This window comes from Pithys albifrons, chromosome 4 (genome assembly GCF_047495875.1).
Source record: "Pithys albifrons albifrons isolate INPA30051 chromosome 4, PitAlb_v1, whole genome shotgun sequence".
In the NCBI taxonomy this organism is placed as follows: Eukaryota; Metazoa; Chordata; class Aves; order Passeriformes; family Thamnophilidae; genus Pithys; species Pithys albifrons.
Window position 1 is genome coordinate 48,970,265 of NC_092461.1, and position 23,194 is coordinate 48,993,458.

A 23,194-nucleotide genomic window follows, 5' to 3' on the forward strand; every position below is an offset into this window, starting at 1 on the left:
ACAGATCCCAGGTGCCCTATGAAGACATGTTATGGCTAACCACTTGCCCGGGATCCTGAGGGGATGCCGACTGTGTCCCTGCCCTGCCTTCTGCCAGGCACTACCCAAACACCTGAACGCTCCTACAGCACTCTCGGTGCCAGCCGGCCAGCCGGTGACAAACCAGCCTCGTCGGGGACACACACCAGCCCCTCCGGGGACACACATCGGCCTCGTCGGGGACAAACACCAACCCCTCCGGGGACACACACCAGCCTCGTCGGGGACAAACACCGCCCCCGTCAGCGACACACACCGGCCCCGCCGGCGACACAGCAGCCCCGCCGGCCGGTCGCGTCCATCGCGCCCATCGCGCCCGGGCCGCCTCGGCGGGTGGTGGCGGCGGGTCCCACCCCTGGAGCGGTGACGCTTCCCTGGGCCCCGCCCCACCCTCCCGCTCTATAAATGCGCTGCCGGTAGCGTTCACTTCTTCTCGTCCCGTGTCGTCGCTCGCTCGTCGCCCGCCGGCCACGCTCCCGCCTCCGCTCGCCGCTGCCGCAGCCCCCGGCCCGCTCCGGCTCTGTCTCTCTCCGCCTGTGCCCTCCGCTCCCAGCGCCGCGCTGCGCTTTCCCCGTCGGCCGCCCCCGCAGCCTATGGCCCTGGAAGGCGCCACTGCCGCCGCCTGTATTTCTGCTGTAGGTTCCCACATCCCTCTTTAAAAATTCCGCCTAAAAAGAGAAGACGATTTACCAAATCTTTCGGGCCGTTATCTCACGTGAGTACCGGAGCGGGGTCCCGGGGCTCTCGCCGCCCGCGGGGAGGCGGCGGGAGGGAGGGGGCGGCGGCGACGCCCACCCTGAGCTTCGGAGCGGGCCGGGGCATCCCTGGACACAACGGCGGGAGGGAGCGACAGGGGCTTCCCCCGTCGCGGGGCCTGGGGCCGTGCGGGGATGGAAGGGGAGCGGTGGCCGTGGCGCCAGGGGTGGGCGGAGGGGAGCCCGGTGGCAGCACCGCCACCCTGGCGCTGCCTGGCAGGGCGGGCTGAGGAGGGGGCCGGTGCCTCCCGCTGCCCTTTCTGCGCCCGGCGGCGCGGGGCGAGACCGGCTGCGACCGGCAGCGGCGGCGGCAGATGGAGAGCGGCAGGATGAGTCAGAGCCGGAGCTCCCCCCGTGCCCCGGCGTGCCGGGCGGTGCGGGGCCCGATGCGGGGCCGGGCGGGCAGCGGGACCCCCTGCCCCGGAGCGCCGGGCGGCGGCGGGAGGAGGGTCAGCGGCCGCCGCGCTAACATGGCGGACAATGCCGCGAGCGAGCGGCGCCGGGGCCGAGCGGAGGCCGCGCAGCGGGGCCGGCGGTGCGGCGGAGCCCCGGCCCTTCTCCCGCAGCCCCCGGGATGCGGCAGCGCGGAGGGGCCGCCGGCGCCGCGGGCAACGGGGGCTCGGCGGCCGCCCTAACATGGCGGATTCCTGCGGAGGGGGCTGCGCCGTGTCTTCCACCCTCGCAGCCGGGGCAGTGCCCGCGGCGAGAGACCCGCGCCCTCCATGCGCTGCTGCCGCTCGCAGGGTGCCCCTGCCCGGGACGCAGAGCGAGGGCCGGGCCTCCAGGCAGGGGCTGACCGGTGCCCCGTGGCAGCTGCTCGTTGGGGAGCGCGAGCGCCGGCGGCGCCCTTCCCCGCTGTGACCCGCCCGCTGGAGGCTGCCCCGGGCTCGGGGACAGCGCCCGTGTGTGTGACGGGCTTGGGTGCTGGGAAGGAGGAGGAGAGCACAGCCTGGAGAGGTGCCGCTGGCATGGCCGCGGCGTCTCCTTGCCCGCTTCTCAGGGGCCATGTTGTGCTTCTATGAGGCAGATCATCCATCCGGGCTCTCGCGCTCCGCTGTCCACGCACCTGAGCCGCGCCGTCACGAGGCTCACCTGTCCCCTCGCCATCAGTGGGCAGGGGCACACCGGGGATCAGGGGGGCAGCCGGGAAACTGCCAGGGCATCGCAGTAGTTGTGAGACCATTGCACAAGTGACGCTTTCCGGGACGAGCTGGGATGACGGGACAAGTCGCCTTTGCGCAGAGGGGCTGTAGGGGTCCCCCGGCATGAGAAAGTGGAGCCTTGCCCCCATCAGCAGACTCCTCACTTTGCCGGGGGCGGCTGCTGGTCAGCTCAGGAGTGCACGCTTTCCCCCTCCCCTTGGTCAGCGTTAGTGTAGCCGTAGCAGGTTTGGTGCTGCCAGTCCTGGAGGTCTTGGTTAAGCCTCAGCCTCCTTGGCTTGACTGGTCCAGCTGGCCACTGCTGTACCAGTGGCTTTTGGAAAGTACGGAGAAGAGCCCAGTCATTGCTCAGCTGCTGGCTCTGTGTGTGTAGTGTGTGCACCTGAATGTGGGGGTGTCCTGAGTGTGTGTGTGTGTGCTTGCTGCAGCGCTGTTCCGTGTTTAATAGCTCAGAAAAGGTGCCCATAACTGGTTATAGTGGTGAGAGGTCAGCAGATGTGTCTGTTCCTGGTTATAGGGGAGTTGAAAACACGGTGAGAGCAGGGGGCTCATGCATCTGTAAAGGGAGATGGTGCAAGTGCAGGATTATAGGGCAGCTGGTGTGGCTGAGGAGAATGTCCTGTACTAAAACAGCACTGCGGGTCTTTTCCAGTCATCAGTCTGGGCTTATTCTGAGCCCAAGAAGATGCATGTTTGTGCTGGGGGAACCTGGTTGTGGTGAAGAGGTAAGAAAGTGAGCTTGAATCATCTTTCAAGCCTTTCTGAACTGCACCTCCTGCACTGCAAAATCTTGCACAGCTGACATGTGGGCAGGAGAAGCGCTGTGTTTCAGACCTCTGCAGCAGCCTCTGGTGACTGAGCAGGATTTGTGTAGTCCCAGTCGGTTATAGCCACCCTGAAGGAAAACACTGTGTGACGTCCAGTAACATAGACCTGCCTACCCACCTAGTCAGCTGCGTGGCCGTGTCTCTTGCATGGCAGTGGGTTGGAGGGGAGTCCTGCCCTACTTCTTCTGCCCTCCCCAGCGGCTGGATTTTTGGCTCCGAAAATACTGCACTTGCCCGCTATTCTTCCCTGGATAAACGTGGGAGGCAGCGGAGCTGGGGGGAGAGGTGGGAGTTGTGAATAATGGTGATGGTAGGAGGGGTTTGTTCCAGTCTGGACTGGTCCAGTCTAGTTCTTTCCTTCCTGTCACCGTGTGAACAATGCTGCTGCTGCTGTGGCTGATGCTTGTGACAAGGCAGCCCCCCTCCCCGTGTGTCTCTGGCTGTGGTGAACTCCCTTCCCTGCCTGCTCTGCCCGCCGTGGGCTGAGACCCCCGTGGAGCCAGAGCCAGCCTTCTGCCCTCCATCCCTCCCGCTGGACCGTCAGCTCCAGGGGAAGATGGAAACCCCAGAAAAAGAATGGGGTGGGGTCTTTGGGAGGAGAAGGGTGTTGTGTGGTGGAGAACAGGAGTGGGAATGTTTCTCCTTTGAAGGCAGTTTTCCTGGAGGCAGGAGGCGTGCGAGCTGCCATTCAGCACTGCAGCTGCCCCCAGGCCGGCAGCCTGTGCCTCTCGCTGCTCCTTGTGCTGGAGGGCTGTGCCGGTGTATCATTGCAGCAACGCTGGGCTATGTGTCCTGGAAATGATTCCATCTCTCTAATTACAGCAGAAACAGAATGCTCTGGAAGAGAATTAAGACTGTCCCTTCCTGAAAGCGAGGTTTAATTGTGTAATGTGCTAGTTTGGGTATAATGGTAAGTTTCAGTTCTAAATACTGTTGATGTAGCGCTGGAGTAAGAGTGTGGTTGATGAGAGAATTCTTCAGGGACCTCTTCTTCCTTCTGGACCTGCATCCCACCCTAGGGATTGCCTTGCCACAATGCCCTGACCCTGATCTGGAAAAGGCTTACTGTAACTCAAACATGCCGGATTTGGGGGTTTTTTTGTGGACCAGAGTAACTTTGGTGCCTCCAAGTCTGGCACTTAGTGTGAATGTGCAAGGTCATCGTAATGCTAGATTTTATGTATTTGGTTCATGGATATTTTAGCTCAGGCCACTAAAGGGTCTCTTTTCATAAATGGTTGCAGTGGATCATAAGAAAAAGTGTTGATGCCTGGTTTTGTAGGCCTGTCAGCATCAGATGTGGGGGACTGAGGGGGTCTTGAGCTGTAAAAAGCCTGGCCTCTGCTGGATACCCAGAGCTTGCTGCAGGGATACAGTTCTGCCAAACTATGTGCTGTGGGCAACTAGGGGAGTGAGTTATTACTATTGTAGTTGCTTGAGGTGTAGTCAAACTTGAGACACTTGCTAGTAGAGTATACTAACAGATGATAGATATATAAGTGCATATAGGTGTCACTTGAGTATTAAAAGACAGAGCTGCCTTGCTGATTATTCTACCACTCAAAGCTCACTGTTTAGCAAATAATGCTTTTGCTTCTATACCTATTTCAAGACCCTTAAGAAATGGATGCTTCATTATTGCTGATGACATGTGCAATTTCTGTAAAGCTGTTTGTCCTTACGGGCTGTAGACATCTGATATGCTTCTGGTGCTTAAAATGGTAGCCCTACTCTGCCACAGTACAGCAAACTCCCTCTTTTTGCTGGTTAAAGCAGACTAAAATTACAGTGACTGGAAAGGCTCAAATTGTACTGTTTTCCTCTGAATGTTTAGAATTGGCAAACCTGCACAAAAGAGAGCAGTCAGACTATTTTGTATGTTTGTGTAAATCCTTTAGCTAAGTAATTCTCGTTTAAAAGAAATTCTGAAGGACAATTAGAACTCAGCTCTGCTCATAGTTGACTGTTGCTACAGAAAATGGTTGATTTTCATTCCAGCTCCACAGGAGCACAGTTTTTTCCTTGGAACATGTGAGAATATTTATTGGAATAATACTGCAGGTGATATTTGGCTGAAGTATGGCTTTTTGAGTTCTGCTCTGAAGGTCATGTGCTCTCCCTAGAAGCACCTGTGTTTAATGACTTGTTTGGCTTGGAAGGTGAACTTCAATTCATAACCACTGGAAAATTTGTATGAATTCTTGAGCATAATCAGAACAGCACAAGGAAATAGTGGAACTGCTAGTTAATTTTAAAAGCTGACAACACTTTCCTTTTGTAAAACTCCTGTGTGCATAGTCTGAGAACTAAATGTTACTGACATCTTGCTTTAGTAAAAGAAAAAGCATATACATTCACTCTAGCTGGCAAAATTGCTTAATATCTCAATTTTGAAGCATTGAGGTTTATTTTTAATGCTGTATGCTACCAAATGTTAATTTATGTGGTAAAGCTGAAGGGATTGCTCTGTGGAGTTGCTGTGAAAGTTACCCTCAAGTTGCATTAATTCTGTTTGTTACTTTGTACTTTATAGAGTATACTAGTTAAGCTTTCCAATAGCAGGAATAAGTGGAAAAGTGCACTTCAGTTTGCTTAACTAATGCAGTTGAAAGATGATCATTTGGGTTAGGTGATTCCCAGAAGTCAGTTTTTTGTAGTCAGTCCATGTAGTATTTAAATAATGAGATGAGCAAAGGTTTAGTTTTACAGTAGGTTGGTATGTTCCATGTTTCATGCCATAATCAACAGTGAATTTCTATGAACTTTGTTGTATGTTGGGTTTACATGTGACCAGTTTGGTTGTGTATTTAATCCCATGAAAATTATCATTCCTTTTAGGGGAAATAACTTCTCAACAGGGTTAATAAATGTTTCCTTTTTATGTTCATGTTTGTGATTGCTTTACCTTAATTTGAGTAATTTTAAAATGCTGCTTTGGTGTTGAGAGTAATAGCCTTTAAGGGCCAGCTGAAATGTTTCCTCATTCCTGAAGGCAAGCAGAAGTTTCTTTTAATGGTCTTGCTCACTCTGGATTTGCCTGTGTGGTGTTCAGTTTCACTATATAAAGCAGTATTTTTCAGCCACGTAGCTTGTACATCCACATGCCGTGTTCATTCACAGCAGAGGGAGAAAGAACATGGCAAGGGAATTCTGAAATAAAAAGTGGGGAGGGGAAGAATGCAGTGGTAACAGGGTTAAAAACACTTCTGGGAGGACAGACCAGTATTAAGATGTACTACACTATAGCAGGATCATGTAGAGCTCTTTGCCATTTATTTTGAAAATCTTGTGGCTCAGGCTGTGAAAGATAAGTACAAACAAGCAGTTTAATGTGTTTTAGCAGTTCTTCATATGTCTGACTTGTTCTGGCTCAGAGTTTGCATTCACTCTTGAGAACTGGATGTTTTATGTGATTATAAACTTTCATGGTGGGGTCTTGCAAGCCTCCTTAAAAGCACTACTGAAATGGCATTTGTTACATGTTTTGAGATAAAGCTTTTATTCTATTATGGCTGTGAAATTTATTTTTGTGTGCGTTTTTTTCTTCCTACAGGGCAAAATCTCTGATCAAGTTTACAACTATCCAGAGGGCTTAGGAGAAGTGCTTTATAGAGAACAGTTCGACTTCAACGCTGAGCCACCTTGGGAACCTAGCTGATGATAGTAGGGTTCCATCTCCTAACTTGTCCATGTAAGTCTCTCTTCATCTGCATGCAGGGAAGATAAGCACTTCCAAAAATACAGCTTGTATTGGCTTTTTGATAAGCAAGATAACTGGATGTAGATTATCCAAATTACATGGGGCTTTCCTTTGGTGGGGGACTATAAATTTTATTGATCTAGCACTTTTCTCAATACAATTATCTGATAAAATTCTGAGAGACTTAACCATGTGTGAGTAGACTTGGTAAATACATCTACTTTTCTGAATTAGGAGTGTTGGCTGCAGAAATCCTAAAATAAAATGCTGTAACTTCAGTCTCTGTGATAATTCTGAAGTCATGAACTGGACTGCATGACTGTTGGCATGAAATTATGACTTTCTGAGTACTGTATGTTTTTTTAGGATAGTTTTATACTGAAATAATTGAAATTTGCTATTGTAAACTGTAACTAATGCTGATCATGAAGGTTGTGCCTTCCCAAACACCTGTCTGTATTATTTGCTAATTAGTATCCACTTCCACAAATAGTTGTAGTTGAGCTACAGTAGAATGTGTAATTTAGTGTTGGATGGAAATTATGTACCAATTATAAATGCCTTGAAGTTTTGAAGGGGCAAATAGTTACTAAAGTGAAACAAGACTCTGATAACTGAAAACAAATAAGTGTACTTAGCTGATCTTAAGGAGCACAGAAAACCCTGGAATGTGTGTGGTTATGTCCTGTTAACTTAAAATAGCTTTATGTATTTTTAACAATAGTCTTAAATGCATTTGTAATATCTGAGTTAAGCTGCCTTTATACAGTATTTGTACAGTATTACTTTCTCTCTGTCTTAGCTGAATGCATTTTTGTTTAGTTTAGTACTTCTAAATTATATAATGCTTTTTAATGTAGAACTTGAGGATGGTTAAGTACATCTTACTGGGCCAGGTACTGGGTTTTTTTAGACCACAAAGATTCCAAATGCCAATTGTGTCAGTATGCCTCCTAATAAGGTACTTAATGTAGATAAACTTGCTCTTTGAAAAAACCGCAATAGCAGAGGCACAGGATGGGCTTGGTTTGTCATGACTTTGGGCTTTATCTCCAAAGGTTATGTTCCTTTTGTTTGAAACTTACTGAATTAACTGCATATGTCTGGTTCTTTGTAGTTAAATACTCTATTCATAAAGTGAATTCAGTTAACACTGAAAATTTTCTAAATATCACTGTTATTTTTTAGGTGTGATTTTTATAATCAAAATATTAGGAAAATTTTTTTCTTCTGTTCAGCTTTTGAGTTTTGGCTTACTCTTCTGTGTGGGTAGAACTTTTGCATGACACTTTGTATTTCAACAGGAATAAAGTGAAATAGTAAAAAGATAAAGCAGAAGAATTGTTAAAAAGGAATTACTAAAGTTCAAAATATTAATGAACTATATGTGCATTTTAATTTCTTAATCTTGTGAAGGCTGTGACAGAAGTTTTTACTCTTTGAGGAGAAGCTGTTCTTGTACCTTCATTGAGATAGTCCTTCTCTAACTGGTAGGCTCATGTGCTGTGACAAACAGTGCAAGGTACAGCTTGTCCTGGAGTGGAAATGCCACTGGATTTGCTGTATCTGCAGCAGAATGTTCAGGTGATGTGTGTGAATTTTGAGCTTGGATCTATTATGTGTTCGATAATAATGTACTGTGAACTAATATAAGTAGTTCAGTAGTGAGTGTAGTGGTGATGTCAGTAGCAGAAGTGTTTGCCAGGAAATCAGTACCTGTGTTGGTGTGCTGAAGGACAGGTAATTGCCTCAAAAACAACTAAGGTGCAAGCTGCCCATGTGGTTGGCACTTTGAGTCTTGCTCAAATTGCCAAGTGATTTAATGGAAAAAAGTTCAATTGAGCTTTTATATATAACTGTAATGTTATGTTCTGATGCAACTCAAATAAAAGTCATCTGTCTGAAGGTGTACTTACATTCCCATTAATCTTTCCTCCTTTGAACTTGAGGTTTAGTTCTATCTTGAGCAGTCTAGCAACTGTGGCCTGAAGTCTTGCTCCTTTAAAAATCAGCTTTATCAGAAGTTATGGTAATTAGCAACAGAAATCTGATCTATTTACATGCCCTGTCTATGCCAAGTGGAAGCAGTGGCTCTCTAGACTGGCTAACCTTTAAAGCTCTCTTGACTTTGTTTAAATGGAGCTTGGGTGGCAACTGGGGAGCAGGAGGGCTGGGAGTTTGGAGTGTTAGGGGAACAATGGGGAGGCCAAATACTTATACTGACTGAGCAAGTAAGAAAGTAGGATAGGGAAGTGAGTGTACTGTTGTGAAAGAGAAGTGCTGGTCTGGTACCACAGAAGTGAGTATATTCATTCTTTGGGGGAGCTTTGTAGGTTTATTGGCCCTGAATAACATATTACAACTTCAAGAATGCAGAAGGAAGTTCCTGAAAGCTTGGTTCCTGTAGAAGATATGGGATGGGCCATTACTTTTTGGTCTCTACTCTAGCAGCATTGCTGTTGTTACATTGCTCATTTAACTGTGTGGAATGGTCCTGAGAGTATGATAGGATGCAACTAACCTAAGCTGTACAGGTACTCTGTGACCCTCAGTGAATTTCTACTGGGAGACAACTTGAGTAATGCAAAAAAACTCCACAAAACCAAAACCCAAAAAACCACCCAAACCTCACCTGTTTCAGCATTTCCATCAGTTGGTCGGTGGCTGCCTTCAGCTGACTGACTTAGTGATGCAAGTTGGTGAAGTGGCATCTTTGGAGTAGGTTTCTAGAAAGATATTCCTATTATAAATAGGCATTTCCTGCACTGAAAACAGAGTATTCATGTTTCTACCTTTTCAGTATATCTGTTCAGTACTTAATTGCCAGTGTCAGTGACTAAATGTTGTTTCTTCTTCCATCTGTTACCCCTGAAACACCAGTATTGTAATGAATGTGAGATTAGTGTATTTTTACTTCTCTATGATTTTTGCATCAGCATAATTGTTACTCTTGTAAATATTTATTTTGTTTAGTAGGATGTAGTTAAAAGGCATTACTGGGAGCCTGTTTGGTATGCAGAGTCTGTTGTTTGCAGAGGAAATTTTTAATGAAAGAAATAAACCTAAGGGTGTTTGGAGTTTTTTGGTGTTTTTTTTAGTCTAAACAGTATGTAGTTCTGAGGATGTAAAGCAAAAAAGAAAATTTTATGTTATAGATGCTTGCCTATGACAAGCATGTGTTTAATCTCTTTTCAGAGCATTTTCATTCTCTTTTATTCCAGATGTCTGCATTAATTGCAGTGTTTACTTTTACCTTAAGAGTTCTTCATCTGGGAAGTCATTGTGTTAAACCATAAAGAGCCTGAGGATGTAACGCTTACTTCAAAGAAAGCAATTACATGCATGTGTAGAAGTCTCATACCACTTGACAGCTTTTGTTTGCCTTAAAATGTATGTCCTGGAGCATCGTGCAGACTAACATTTCAGGTGCGAAAATGGGTGGTGTTACCACACCAAGTCTGTCAAATAATGACTTGCAGCAAGTCAGCACTTCCAGCGAGGACTGAACTCTGTACTGTAATGATTTCTGACTCATCTCAGAGACATTAAAAAGAAGTCCTAAACCACCCTTTAGACTTCCTTCTGCAAATTTTATCACGGATTCTCCTCCCCACCTTCAGGAGAGGTGCCAGAACATATTAAGATGACAGCACAGTCCCAAATCCTGCTGTAATGTATTAACCCCTTAAGGAAACTACTCAAGTATCCACTCTGGTAGTGGTGCTGTGGCTGTGCTCCTAGGAGTTTGTCTGCTCTTTGTAGAATATTCTTCCTATCCTGTTCTCAACAAGACGATGTAATTTGTTCCAGAAAGGGGAAATTGGGCAGTAGTTGTTGGGCTAATGTTGGCTTTTTTACTGGATTAATTTTGCTAAATGGAAAAGCTTCTGTCTTGGATGTGTTTAGAAAAAACAATCACCATTTAGCAGCCTGGAAGATGTTATACCAGGTTGTTTATGGTTTGTTGCAAGCTGTTCCATTAAATCTCTACTAGCATAGGCTCCTTTTGGTCCCTCTTGACCCTAAGATGCTTTTGAATGAATGAACAGGAGACAAGTCTGGTGTAGAAAATAATCTTTATCAAAACTCACTTACTAGATAAGTGTTCTTTTTGTTGTTGGTTTGGGTGAGTTAGTGTGAGTCATCCTCTTCCCATGCTTTACTTAAACCAGTTATCCCCCTCCCCACCACACAGCTTCCCAAAAGCAAAAGGGCAGCTTTGGGAGGAAAGTAGGGAAGTATGCTTCTACACCATCTCTGTCTGAAAGCTACAGACACCACAGGCATTAACTATGAAAAAAGGCTTTCTTTCAAGAATACTACACAATTAGCATAAATCTATTCCACTGTAACTCTGATGAACACCCAGGGGAGAAGCCTGCAGTTGTTTATATTGAGCTGCTTCATTTGAAATACAAGGTACAAGCCATTAGCCTGCTGGGTGTGTGTGTGTCTGGGGAGCCTAAAAATCTGTTCAGTTCTGTGACTGGTTCCAGTGGCTGTGCTGAGACCTTCCAGTAGGGTAGATCAGGGGTGGAAGGGACTTTTGGCTATTGGCACACTTTAGAGTCTAGGAAGTGGCTTATAGCTTTAAAAAAAAATCAACCAAAACTTTAAACCCTAGCTGGGTAGTACCCTTGTATGTACAGTAATTCCTTAAAATACTTTTGTTTTGCCTTCAGACTCTTTGACCCTGAGATTAGCTCAGTTGGTTAAAACTTGGTTGTAATAATGCCAAGGTCATGGGTTCAATCCCCTTTGTGGGCCATTGATTTAAGAGTTGGACTCGATGATCCTTGTGGGTCCCTTCCAACTCAGAATGGTCTGTGATTCTGTGACAGGTTTATACAATATATCAGGGAACTGAGAGCTTGTTAATGAGAGATCAGAAACGTGAATTGTCCAACTTGAATAAATAATAATGAGGTTAGATGTTAGGCTTCTGCCAGCCCAGTGGCTTCTAGCATGCATGCAGTTAAATGACTTTAATTATGTATTGGTCAGGGATGAGTGAGGAGGGGAAAGAAGGGGAGTCACAGAAGCTCATCCTGTATAGTTTGTATCAAAATGTTGCCACAGAATTTTCTTGAACCTCTTCGGAAGTCATAGAACATACTATATACCCTGAAAGACCCTGTAGATTTAGATGCAGTGCAAAAGGTGCTTGAAAATTTTTATTTAACACCACTCTGTCATGAAAGGATTAAAAAACTTGAAGTTCTTGAATGGTTAACAGATCTGCTGCTTTTGAATAATCTGATGAAAATAGAAATCTCTTCAGTCTTGCATGTGTCCACCATGGTTGTGCTTATTCCTCCTTGGTGTTACTTTTTTTGCAGGAAGACAACAAAAGAATTGTTATTGTGGAAGGGAAGTTAGTTTTTATTACAGAACCAGCAAGTTCCTAAGGATGCATAATGAGGTTAAGCATTAGGCTGTTTAGGTCACAGTATATATATAAAAAGAAATGTTAATTAAACTGCTGTTGAGTTTTTTCTTCTTTGGATCTTCATGGTTTGAATACTCCAGAGCTGTACCAAATTTTCACTAAAATGCTGATGCCAGCATTTCTTTCTAGGAGTAAAAAATATCTAAACCTTTTGGTCCTCTGCCTCTGAAAATCGCAGATATTTTGTGGAGATGCCTGTGGTGTTCATGTTTTTTTTTTCACTGATTCTAAGTGAAACTTTGTTCACAAACTTGTCTTTGGTTTGGCAGTATATTTTTAGGGAGTTTTAGCTGTTACTCTCATGCTGAGATATGTCTGACTAAAGAATTTTTTTCTTGTTATTGTAGTGTCTACCACCTAGTCATTGTTTTTGGAACTGTAATTGAACCTGTCCATCAATGTGATAATTCTCACTCTCTTGTGATTGTTTTGGACGTCCAGGATTCACTTAAATAAGCATATGATTCATTATAAGTGTGAGAAGCATTTCTTATCCAGCATGCTTGTCTTCATCATTCAGCTTCAAGTAGAACTGAAAATTCTTGCTGCCACTATGTTCAATTCACCTGGCAGTAAATTCCTCTCTTAGGAAATACAGAGGGCATGTTGAGTTGTGCAGAAAACTTACAAAACCCTACAGACTCCTGTTCCATTATTTGGTGTAATGAAAAGCGGGAGCAACTACTGCGTAGTTATCTTAGGAATAGCTTGAGCAGAAGTGACTTTGTATTGTTGACAACATTAGCTAAATGTGTGTTACTAATTGTGGATTTTGGTTTTTTAACTGTCTGGAGGTGGTGGATAAAACATGAGACAGAGTTAATACCATGGCCTTGTGAGCATTTGAAACTAAAATTCTTTTTGTAACTTTGAGTTCTAATGAAGCACTTTTGACTTTCAGCTGTACTATTTCTGGTTTCTACCAACACTTCTAATTAGAAAAACAATTCTGCTATTTTAAAGCCAAGTGCACATGGCTTCTCCTTATCTCTGGCAAATGGAGGGTGAACAGAGTGAAAAAATATTTGTTTTTTTGTGGAGGGTATGTGTATTCCTGTTTGTAGGACATCAGATGTAGAAAGCTCTAATTCTTAAATAGTGGTATAGTATGCTTTGTATCTATTTTCCTGTTGACTTATGTTTCCTTTGTACAGTTTGTTGCATAATTTAAGGACCCGGATTTAAGGCTTGGAAGCCCATCCCTTGTGTTTCTTGGTTTATGACTGTCGGCTTTGTGGAATACGGCTGAGATGAAAGGATTTCTTGAGGATGCAAATTACTCCATCGGTCTGTTGGATGAAGGAGCAACTCTTGCAGATGTTATTGACAACTGTATTTATGAACATACTCATGTAAGTTTGTTTTCCAAACCTTTTGGTTTAGTTCCCTACGTTTTCAAATTAGGTCAAGGCATTTAGGACTGATGGGCTGACAGCAACAGAGGAACAGTCAGCTAAGCCTCACTCACCTTATGTAGTTTCCTCTTCTAGTTCTGCTTCTTTGCTATTTGCTTGCTTTGGGCGGAATTCTATTGGGGAAATTTGGGCAACAGCTCTTACCTCCTTGAGTGTGGCTAGCAGGAAAGTAGCCTTGCTGATGTGATTAAATACAGGTTCCCATCTCTTTGCTTCAAGAAGTTTTATTAGCAATGAGATTTAGACCAGGAACCTGAAATTGGGCAAGTGGATATATTGAGTTAGAACCATTTTTGGTAGTGGTTCTTTCCCTGAAAATGTGGCAAAGCTTAGTCAAATATGTATGCTGAGCCAGTTTAAAGCCATGTTTAAAATTTCTGTGGGCTATTGTGGTTTACAGTTTTACATCTTCCTGTTACTCATCTCCCCACTGGAAACGCTGGTATGAGCACATTGTCAGGTGCCTTTCGAGACAAACTAGTCTAAAAGCTACTAAGGTTTAGCAACCAACTGGAAAGAAATTTGAGTAAGTCTGTGAATACAGTAGTAATTCTATTGGATAGAGCGCCACTCATTTCTTAGGAGGCAAGAAGATGTAAGCCTTTGTTTTGCAGACAAGGTTGTAGAAAGAGCAAGCTTTAAAAAAATTTCATTAAGCAAATCCTGTATCCTTAATATACCATACCTATTCACTTTTCCCTTGGTTTATCAGAACTAATGTTCAAGTGCAAGTGCTCAACTATAGTACAGCAAATAGCTAAATTCCATGGCCTTCTGAACTCAGGTGTAGGATTCCCAAATCCTGATTCCTAATATTCTTTTTCTGTCTAGCAAATAAATAGGTAAACTACTGGCAACATGTCATGTCTCCAACCACTGGCTGGCTCACAGAGGATAGCTGCCTCCTGCTGCTTTCATTTACTCCTTTAGCTCAAGGGGTAGAGGCCTGTGCCATGGATCTAAAGCTCCAGATCCCATTCCTGCTGGTGACCCGTACAGGGGGTCAGTATGCTTCCACCCGATGGAATTTCTATTTGTGTTTTTTAAACAGAAAAAGACTTTGTATACAATAAGCCACTACATATATAGTTTCATAGCTGTGAAAGTCAAGTGCTAGAATGAACATTTGATGTACAGTCTTAATTCAGGTAGATCATGTAGTTTGTGATGGTCTTTAACTGATACACAGTAGGCCATTCATTTACAGGAATTTTACTGAGTGGACATTATAAACAAATGTAGAATGATCTGTTTGGATTTTGATCCACTACACCCACATCATGACTCAATATTGAGAAAGACTGTGGTATAACAGCTGCACAAGAGGGACTTAACAGTTCCAGAAAAGTGTGCATTTTCTTAAAGATTGTGTACTTAATTCTGCAACCTTTAGCACAGAGTTTAGTTCTTAAAATTGTTTGAACTTTATGCTTCACAAAATGTGGAAAACAGTCTCAAATTTGACTTTCTGAACCAAAATATTCAGTAAAATGAGCTATTAGGTAGATGTTAAAATAATGTTAGTGCATTAGATTTTATTCCTTGTATAATAATCTATAAGTTACGCTGAGACTGTGGAAGCTTTCATTGCAGTGGAATTTCTTCCTCTAAATAGTTGCAGACTTCTGAAAATAAAAAGTTAGAAGAGATTTGTAACCCAATCTGTATTTTTAGATAAAATTAGCATTGGGCATTTTAAGTAGAATCTCCTATTCAGGAGGCTCAGAATATTGTCTAAATAGCATTCATATAGCATTTCTGAAGTGGTAGGTATTCCCTTTAATTTTTTTATCATTCTTTTAACTACTTCAGATTACTAGGTGAAAGTAAAAACAAAAGCATCATTCAAGGTCAAATCTAAAAGTTAAGAGCAGGGTGAAAAAAGGTACATAATCCTTTAAGATTTTGGGTTGTTTGTTTTGGCAACAAATCCACAATTTCCGATGTTTTATTTTCCTATTCTTCCAATTTCAGACTGGCAAAAAGGCATTTTATGTTGGTGATCTTGGAAAGCTTGTAAGGAATAACATACAATGGCAGAATGTGATGGCACCCATAAAGCCATTTTATCCTGTAAGATGCAATTCTACTCCAGGTGTCCTTGAAATTCTGGGAACCCTTGGCATTGGTTTTGCATGTTCCAGTAAAGTAAGTTTTTCTTACCTGTGTGCCTTTTCTTCCATGTCTGTTGCTTTAAAACCATCTTTTTGATGTTGTACCATGCTTGTAAATAATATAATTTGAATTGTGAACTCCTTTGTAACTGCCTGTTGGAGATCTGTACTTCTGCCTTAGAAGGAGTGGATAGTTTTTCTTCAGCATGTCTGACTATTTAATGGGGTGTGCAGAGCACATCTAATAAAAATTCAGGAAAGGTGGTGTGCTGGACTTTGTCAAACTCTGGTATTCTCCTGCTCTTTCAGTCTGAAATGGCATTGGTACAAGACCTGGGCATTTCTCCTGAAAACATCATATACACAAATCCTTGCAAGCAAGCCTCTCAGATCAAGTATGCAGCGAAAGCTGGGATAAACATCATGACTTGTGACAATGATGTTGAGCTGAAGAAAATTTCACGTAACCATCCAAATGCCAAGTAAGTGTCAATTCTGGTTTTGCTTTTTCTGTAGGGGAAACTTAATTTTGCCTGTATTCTGGGTTGTTTGATTTGCAAGGAGTTACATGGCTTCTTTAACACAAATAACTTGTATCTATCTGTTTTTCTCTTTTGTCTCCTTTGAAGGTAGCTTTTATGTAGCTTTCCCTACTGGGTCTCAGCTTGCTCATGATAGTAAGGCCCTTGTTTTGGAAGAAATCTTAGGAGAAATGGATTTCATAGAGCAGTCTTGATGTAAAGGTTTCAGTGATTTAAAAAATGTTCAGAGGTCTGGCATTTCATCATCTGCAAGTCCATCTTGCTCCTGCTCTGTTGTGGCTTTCAAGGAGTTCTGTTTGGATATCAGGGTCTGCAGCTGTAGTCAGGGCTGAGACTATCAGCAAATAACCATGTGCCTTGGGTCCCATCTGGGGACTCCACAGGTGTATTAAATACACCTACAGATATTTCCATATTATTAAAACAGTGAGGAATTTGACTCCAGTTCTACTTTCAGTCACTTCAGTATTAGCTCAGCTGTTTCTGTAAAGAAGTGACCAAAGCTGATGTTCTTCTTGTTAAATATGAGAATTTTGTTGCTGTCACCAATGTGTTGTGATCTCTTGGACTGACAGGCACTCAAGTCATTAAACATCCCATCCGTCACACGTGAGTACTTTGGCTGTGGGCCATACCTGTAAGTAATTTGGAGTCAGAGCCTGAGTGAATGTTACAGTGCTTTCCAGTGACTAAGGAGGTATAGCTTCCCACAAATATCATTGGAGGAACTCAATTCCTGACATCCTTTACAAAGCCCTTGGTTCTAAACAGTCATTATTAAAGTGCTATGTCTTCTCCCAAAACTATGGCCAAAGTTGCAGAATTTGGAAAGATTTTACAGAGTTCAGAATCTGGATACTGGTCGTCTCACCTAGTTGACTTTTATGGGGGGTTTGGGGGTTTTTTGGCAGATATTAGTGTTTATTTGGGGAAGTTTTGTTTTTTCAAGGCTACCTCAAGATTTAATGTTGCTGTTAATATTCCTGTTGCTGGTGATTACACTCCATCTCACGGAGGGCTGTCTGTCAGTGCCTCGCATTCTAGCAAGGGCTTCTGTGGAAAGAATGTTATGTGTGATAAATACTTTTTTCTGCAAACTGCATACATAGTGCATTTGAAATTCTTGGCAATGCTAAAGCTGACTCATGTTTGTTAATGTTTTACCAGTTAACTCAGTGGTGGGTTTAGTGTTTTGTTAGTTTTTGTCAATTTATTTTCATGATTCTAAGAGCTGGTTTTAGATGACTTTGTCTATGGTAACATGCACAGCAAGAGAAGTTAGGATACCTGTTTTTCTTGAGCCAGAGAAATTGTGAAGTAGGGAGCCAGAATGAAGGAGTTTCATGAGCTATAGGAAAACACCATAAACTCTTTAGTTTTCAAGGATCCCATAGTCTAATATTTGAAAAAATGCCCCTTTACCAAAGACAAGAAACTCAGTTTCTATAAAAGAAGTGCAGTTTGCTGTCATAAATTTTCTAGAGGTCTGATCTCTCTTACTGGGCAGAAGGGTTTTTTTCTCTATTTTATTACTCAGATCATTTTAATGTTGATGCTGAAGTGACAATGAGTTTTCTTCTTTCTCTTCCTTGACAGAGTTTCAAAGAGTCAAAGCTGCTGTTATTAGCCTCGTTCTTCCTATGTGTGGTTCTTAGAGCTGGGTTGTGTTTGCATAGATGAAGCCAATATGCTTTGGCTGAGGAAACAGCATTTAGAAAGATGTGATTCTCCTTCTCACTTTCTTAAAATTTGTGTAACTTTACACTAAACTTGGTGATGGGTGGGTCTCCTTTTATAACTGATGTTTCTGCCTTTAGAAGTCCTAGTAAATGGAATGATTGCAATTTTATTTTTTTTAAGAAAGAAGAGATGTCAGAAAGGAGTGCTTAGTATTGCATTTCTTTATACCTTTAGATTTTTCAAGGCAGGGTTTAATTGCTGAGGTTCTTGGTGTCCTAAGAGCTTCAGTTGAGGCAAGGTTGTTTAAAGAAAATGCTTTCTTGAAAATAAAAAACCCCAACCCTAAACATAGCAGCCTCTACCCCTGCTCTGACTGGCTGAAACCCAAGAAGAATCCTACTAGATTTCCAGAAGTCAGAATTACACTCTGTCGTTTGTACTTAAAAAAAAAATCTTGATTCACTCATAGTGCTACCACAACCATTAATCAATGAAATTTAACATTGGATGTCTTTAAGGAGTTTTGACTAATCTTAGTGTGAGTTTACAAGCCATAGTATTATTGTCTTGATTTTTTTCTTGCTTTTTTTTTTTACATTTTAAGAGTTTAACTTGTAACAGGTTTTTGTTACAGCTAGCACATTTTTCTGAAAGCTTTACAAAATATTGTTTGACTACAGAATTCTTGAACAGAATTGTCTGTGATAGTGGAGAAGCAGGAAATGAGGCTAATCACAGTTTCCCATGATGAAATGGTATAAATTAAAATTAACAAGGATTGCTGGGCAACCTGTGTGAGAACTTAGGAATTTTTTTTTTTGCTCTTTATGAAATGCATTTTAAACACATCATGAGACACCTGGAAAGGACTTGTAGAAGTTGTGGTGTCTCTAGGTCCAACATGTGTTCTGCAGTGGCTAGCCTGAGTTCTGTTTGTTGCATGTCTTAAAAAGAGCTGTTTCACTTGGCTGCAGAGCTGCTGCTGCTTGTTTACACTCCCCACCCTGCTCAGCTGGGATGTGCCCTGTGCAGTCTGTATGTATGTCATGACTTCTCTTTAGTTTACCACATGACTAATTGATCTTTTGGGGTGGGGGTGTGACTTCCTTGGTCCACAGCAGTTTGAATTGGTGAGTTTTAGGGGTACACCTGTAGAGGTTTTGATGTTGCCAAGCCTTTGCCACTCAGGTGTTAATTTAACCTAGAAACTGTCAGCACTGGCACTGCATTTTGCCAGATGTATCCAGGATAAGGCTTTGACCAGAGCGAGGAAGATGTCTCACTGAATAAGAATGTAAGAGATGGTATTTGCTGCCTCTGGTCTCCACAGTGTCCTGGAAGAAGGGGCAGGGAACGCACTGACATCCTTACCCCGTTCCCAGTCTGTGTGCTTGGCCAAGGTGTGCATTCAGTGCATCAGCCTAGTGTTCCCCAGATGCTGAGTTAAACTAAATCTGATGCGTGGCTGACTGAAGGGTAATCTCCATGTTCTCTTGGCTAGGAAGGAGGACAGAGATGTGAAAAATATTACAGTCTTACTGGTTTTATGAGGAACTACACTTTATTAGAAGGTAACATTCTCTTTTATTACAGCACTCAACAGACTCTTGCTGCTACAAAAGAGTCTTAGTTGCTGCATTTCGAAATCCCTTGCATTTCGAAGTCCTTGTTGGCTCCATGTTTTAGCCCCTAATAGCTAGTTTTTTCTCTGTACAGGATTGTTTTTATTAGGTTCCCTTGATTCATCCATCGATGGAGCTGGAGTACTGACAACATAATCAACACACTTCTGACAGTCTTCAGGCTTCACATGTGCTGATGATGTAAACCAACTGCCCCAATCATCTTCCCCTTCTCTTAGGCTCTTACTGCACATTGCCACAGAAGGTATTACTGCTGATGAGGAGATGAATATGAAGTTTGGCACCACTCTGAAGAACTGTAGGCACCTCATGGAATGTGCTAAGGAGCTGGGAGTCCAAATAGTTGGTGTCAAGTGAGTAACTTCATTGTTCTCTCTTGGCCGAGCAGATGTTTGTATGACATACTTGAGATGTAGACTAGAAAAGAATTTTTCTCCCTTTGACACTGTTTTACAGGGTTAAAAAGGGCAACAAAACCCCGAAACAAACAACAACAAATCATGAGTTTTTGCATGCCAGCAAAGTGTCAACATAAAAGCAAAAACTTATATTAAACAAAGTAACTATTATGGACACAAAGCATTTTGAAGTGGTGTATGAGAAATCCTGTCACCATGAAAACTAAGTTTAGAAGCCTCTCCTATTCTCTTAACTGTACTCTTGAATTTGTGTGGTAACTTGGTTTGCATTTTTCCAGCAATAAACAATGTATCAGATAAGAGCTAGTACAGCATGGAATAGGTTGGACAGAGTTTGAAAAAGATGAATGCAGAGTCAGATTTTCCAAGAGTTCAGCTCTGTCACTCTTTGATCATATCAAGACAAAGTACCCAGGTTTTTGACTTGCTGGTGGCAGGAATGAATCCTAGTGTTCCAAGATCTTTCAAATTATCTGTGACGTTTTAATTGGAAGCTTGACAGATATTTTACTATATGGAAGAAAAATATATGCGTAAGTTTGTTGTCTGCCCTCAGCTACTCATGTGTCACGTGCTCACGAATGTTTTAGAAAAGCAATCAAACAAATAAAATAGGGTGGGTCATTGAGACAGTAAAAGTAAAAATTAGAATTAAGCCTGATTTTGAAGACTTAAACAACCGTTTTTATGTATATCAGTTCGAAATTGGTGCTAAATTAAAGCCTAAACATACTATAATAATTACAAATGACAAATATACTAAAAAGTTAGAGGATACTTCTGAGAAAATGTGCATTTTCATATAATCCCTTAACCAACTTATCAAAAATCAGATGGCTATTGTGTGTTTTTATTTAAATAAAATGTAAAAATCCACATATACATTCATGAAAGTGTTTGAAGAATGACCCTTGCCTCAAAATGACATTCCTTAAAGGAGTAGACTTGGAGTATAGAATGTTGGGGCACAGTTGGATGTGTGGATGGTCTGTCAAAACCAACAGACCATGCTCACCCTGAAGCCTGTGGGGCACACTGGCAGTAGTTTTAGCACCGCAGTAACTACCTCAGTGGCTACATGTGGCAGTGCTTAAACCTTTTGGGAAAGGAACCAGAGGGGATTCAGGAGCTTGTGGGAGGCATCAGTACTTCTCTGCAGCGTTGGCATCCACTGAAGAACAAATTATAGCCACTTTGATAGTGAAGACTGAAAAGTTCAGTAAATGTTATTTCTTAGAGATGAAAATATTGTGGGACATTCTTAAACACTAAGAGCAAGACAGCTCTCAATTACAGATCTAGTGGAGTAGAAGGTAATAGTTGGAGCTTATTTTTGCACAGTTGCTGTATTGTCATGACAAGCTTGTCTTGAGACATTTGGGAATCAGTTGCTTCCATTGCTGTTTTACATGGTGAAATATTTTGGTCTGAAAGCTATGTGGTTCAGTGTATTAACTATGTTTTTATTTCTTTCAGATTTCATGTTTCAGGCTCTTGCAAGGATCTGCAAACGTACATTCATGCTATATCTGATGCCCGGTGTGTGTTTGACATGGCTGTAAGTAGATCTATGTACACATGCAATTGCTACAGTAGAAGATCCCTTCTAGTTATATTAACAAGCAAACTACATTGTTTCCGGAATAAATCAATAGCAGCAGATGGAACTTAATGTAAGGGACTAAACTGAGATGCATGGTAGAGGTGAAACAAATTTTATATCCCAATTGTAGACAAATGATTAATGAATGCTTTCCACCAACAGGCAGTAGCCATTTATGCTATTTTCAAACAAATTAATTTCCCAGTTTTGGTAAAGGCTTTTTGACTTTCAAATCTCAGTGCTGCAGCTGCATAGCTGACATTTTTGTTAGGTTAAAACATTGAACAATTGTATGCTGGCATTTATTGTGGTATGAGAAACTTGTAAACTGCAAGTCTTTTTGCTCTTATAACTGCAGTTAGTGCCTTAGCTGTGACTGGTAAAGCATGGGGGCAATAGAATTGAGGATCGTGCTCTGATCTTTGTGCAAATTCATTTTAGCAGTCTGGTCACATCATTTGTGAATTCCTAAAACTGTCTGTTGTTAGAATGCACCACCCTGTTCAGCAAATTTTGTCTGAATATGATGAAAGCCACAAGAGGGGAGCTGATGTTGCTGTGGGACTTGAGGAGAATTGTGTAACCAGCCTCTATTGACATCCCAGTGCTGTTGCTATGAAGTTTAATGGAGCTATACTATGTCCTTACTGCCTCACTAGACATACTCTGCTAAATATGTTCAAAAGTATAAATGCATAGAAAACAACTACAGTAAGGAGCAACAAATATTTTTGCAGTCAACTGTTCATGTACTGACATTCTGCTTACTCATTTTAGGAAGAATTTGGCTTTAAGATGAACATGTTGGATATTGGTGGGGGCTTCACAGGCTCCGAACTTCAGCTGGAAGAGGTATGTAATGTTTTGGAGGGTGGAACTCTTACTTTTGAAGCTGAAGTGTTTAACCTTCAAACTGCAACTAACGGTGATTGCTGAAACCCAGTCTAAATTCCATGTTAAACTGTAATTCATAAGGTCCAAATAGTTGGGTTTGTATTCATTATCATGGATAGTGTAATCAGTCCTTGGAGGTGATTATTACTTCTTTTTGATTCTATTCATACTGGATTAATGCTGAGGGTTAAGCATGTTACAGATTAAGTTACTATCTGAAGCAATTTTAGCAGTAGCAATGAAGTCTTTTGGCAGCTCACTGTTGTTGTCCAACTGGTGACCGTTGCATGGTTTGGGCCAGGGTAGTTTAGCGTGGTTTGGATCATAACCCCTGTTTCCATTGGATGAAGAACTCTGGTATTTTGCTTTAGAACTGAAGGCTGAAGGTCTTGGTTCCGTCTTTGCTTTGGCTGGCCTCTGGTTTGGCCTAAATGCCATCATTTGTATGCAGTGCCAATAAAACAGGATAACCTGTTTCCACTGTTAGCTTGTCTTAGAGACAAATTCCTTGAATGCAGGACAGTGAAAGTTATGCAGTGAGAAGTTACAGCAAACAGGATTTTCTTTCTTAGTTCTAACAGTTCTGTTACTGTTACCTCTTAATCTTCAAATATCTGGCTTAAGGTATGAGCATCAGTATTAAAAAATGAATTTTGTTTCTAATGTGACACTATTCTGAACTGATGGCAAAAAAGGCCCTTTCCTAGTTGTTCTGGGTTCATACATAATTTTACATTATCTGTTGCACTGGACAGACAGTGAATTCTGGTACAGTCTTGAGTGTACCACAGCTTGAACTTTGGTGGTGAGGAGGGGCTGTATAGTGCTCAGACTTATGGCATTCAATCTTGTGTTTAGCAGGATGACCATTTTTATTACATATTTTTAGTAAATTGTGGACCTCAAGTAAAAGCACTTCAGACAGAGGACCAGAATAAGCATTTGATGTGCAAC

The 23,194-nt window shown here is 42.5% G+C and overlaps 1 protein-coding gene across 3 annotated transcripts in view; it reads left to right on the forward strand.

Moving 5' to 3' along the window:
• Nucleotides 1-23,194, forward strand: part of AZIN1 (antizyme inhibitor 1) — a 49,669-nt gene that overhangs the window by 23,896 nt on the left and 2,579 nt on the right. For 2 of the 3 annotated variants that reach the window (XM_071554052.1, XM_071554053.1), the window contains exons 2-8: nt 6,335-6,472; nt 13,085-13,282; nt 15,320-15,493; nt 15,769-15,941; nt 19,543-19,677; nt 21,220-21,301; nt 22,124-22,198. In XM_071554052.1, coding sequence (XP_071410153.1) covers nt 13,181-13,282; nt 15,320-15,493; nt 15,769-15,941; nt 19,543-19,677; nt 21,220-21,301; nt 22,124-22,198 — 741 coding nt within the window. In that variant the 5' untranslated portion in view covers nt 6,335-6,472; nt 13,085-13,180. Of the gene's footprint in view, nt 1-451; nt 755-6,334; nt 6,473-13,084; nt 13,283-15,319; nt 15,494-15,768; nt 15,942-19,542; nt 19,678-21,219; nt 21,302-22,123; nt 22,199-23,194 lie in introns of those variants that run through there. The other variant, XM_071554051.1, reaches the window with a different exon arrangement.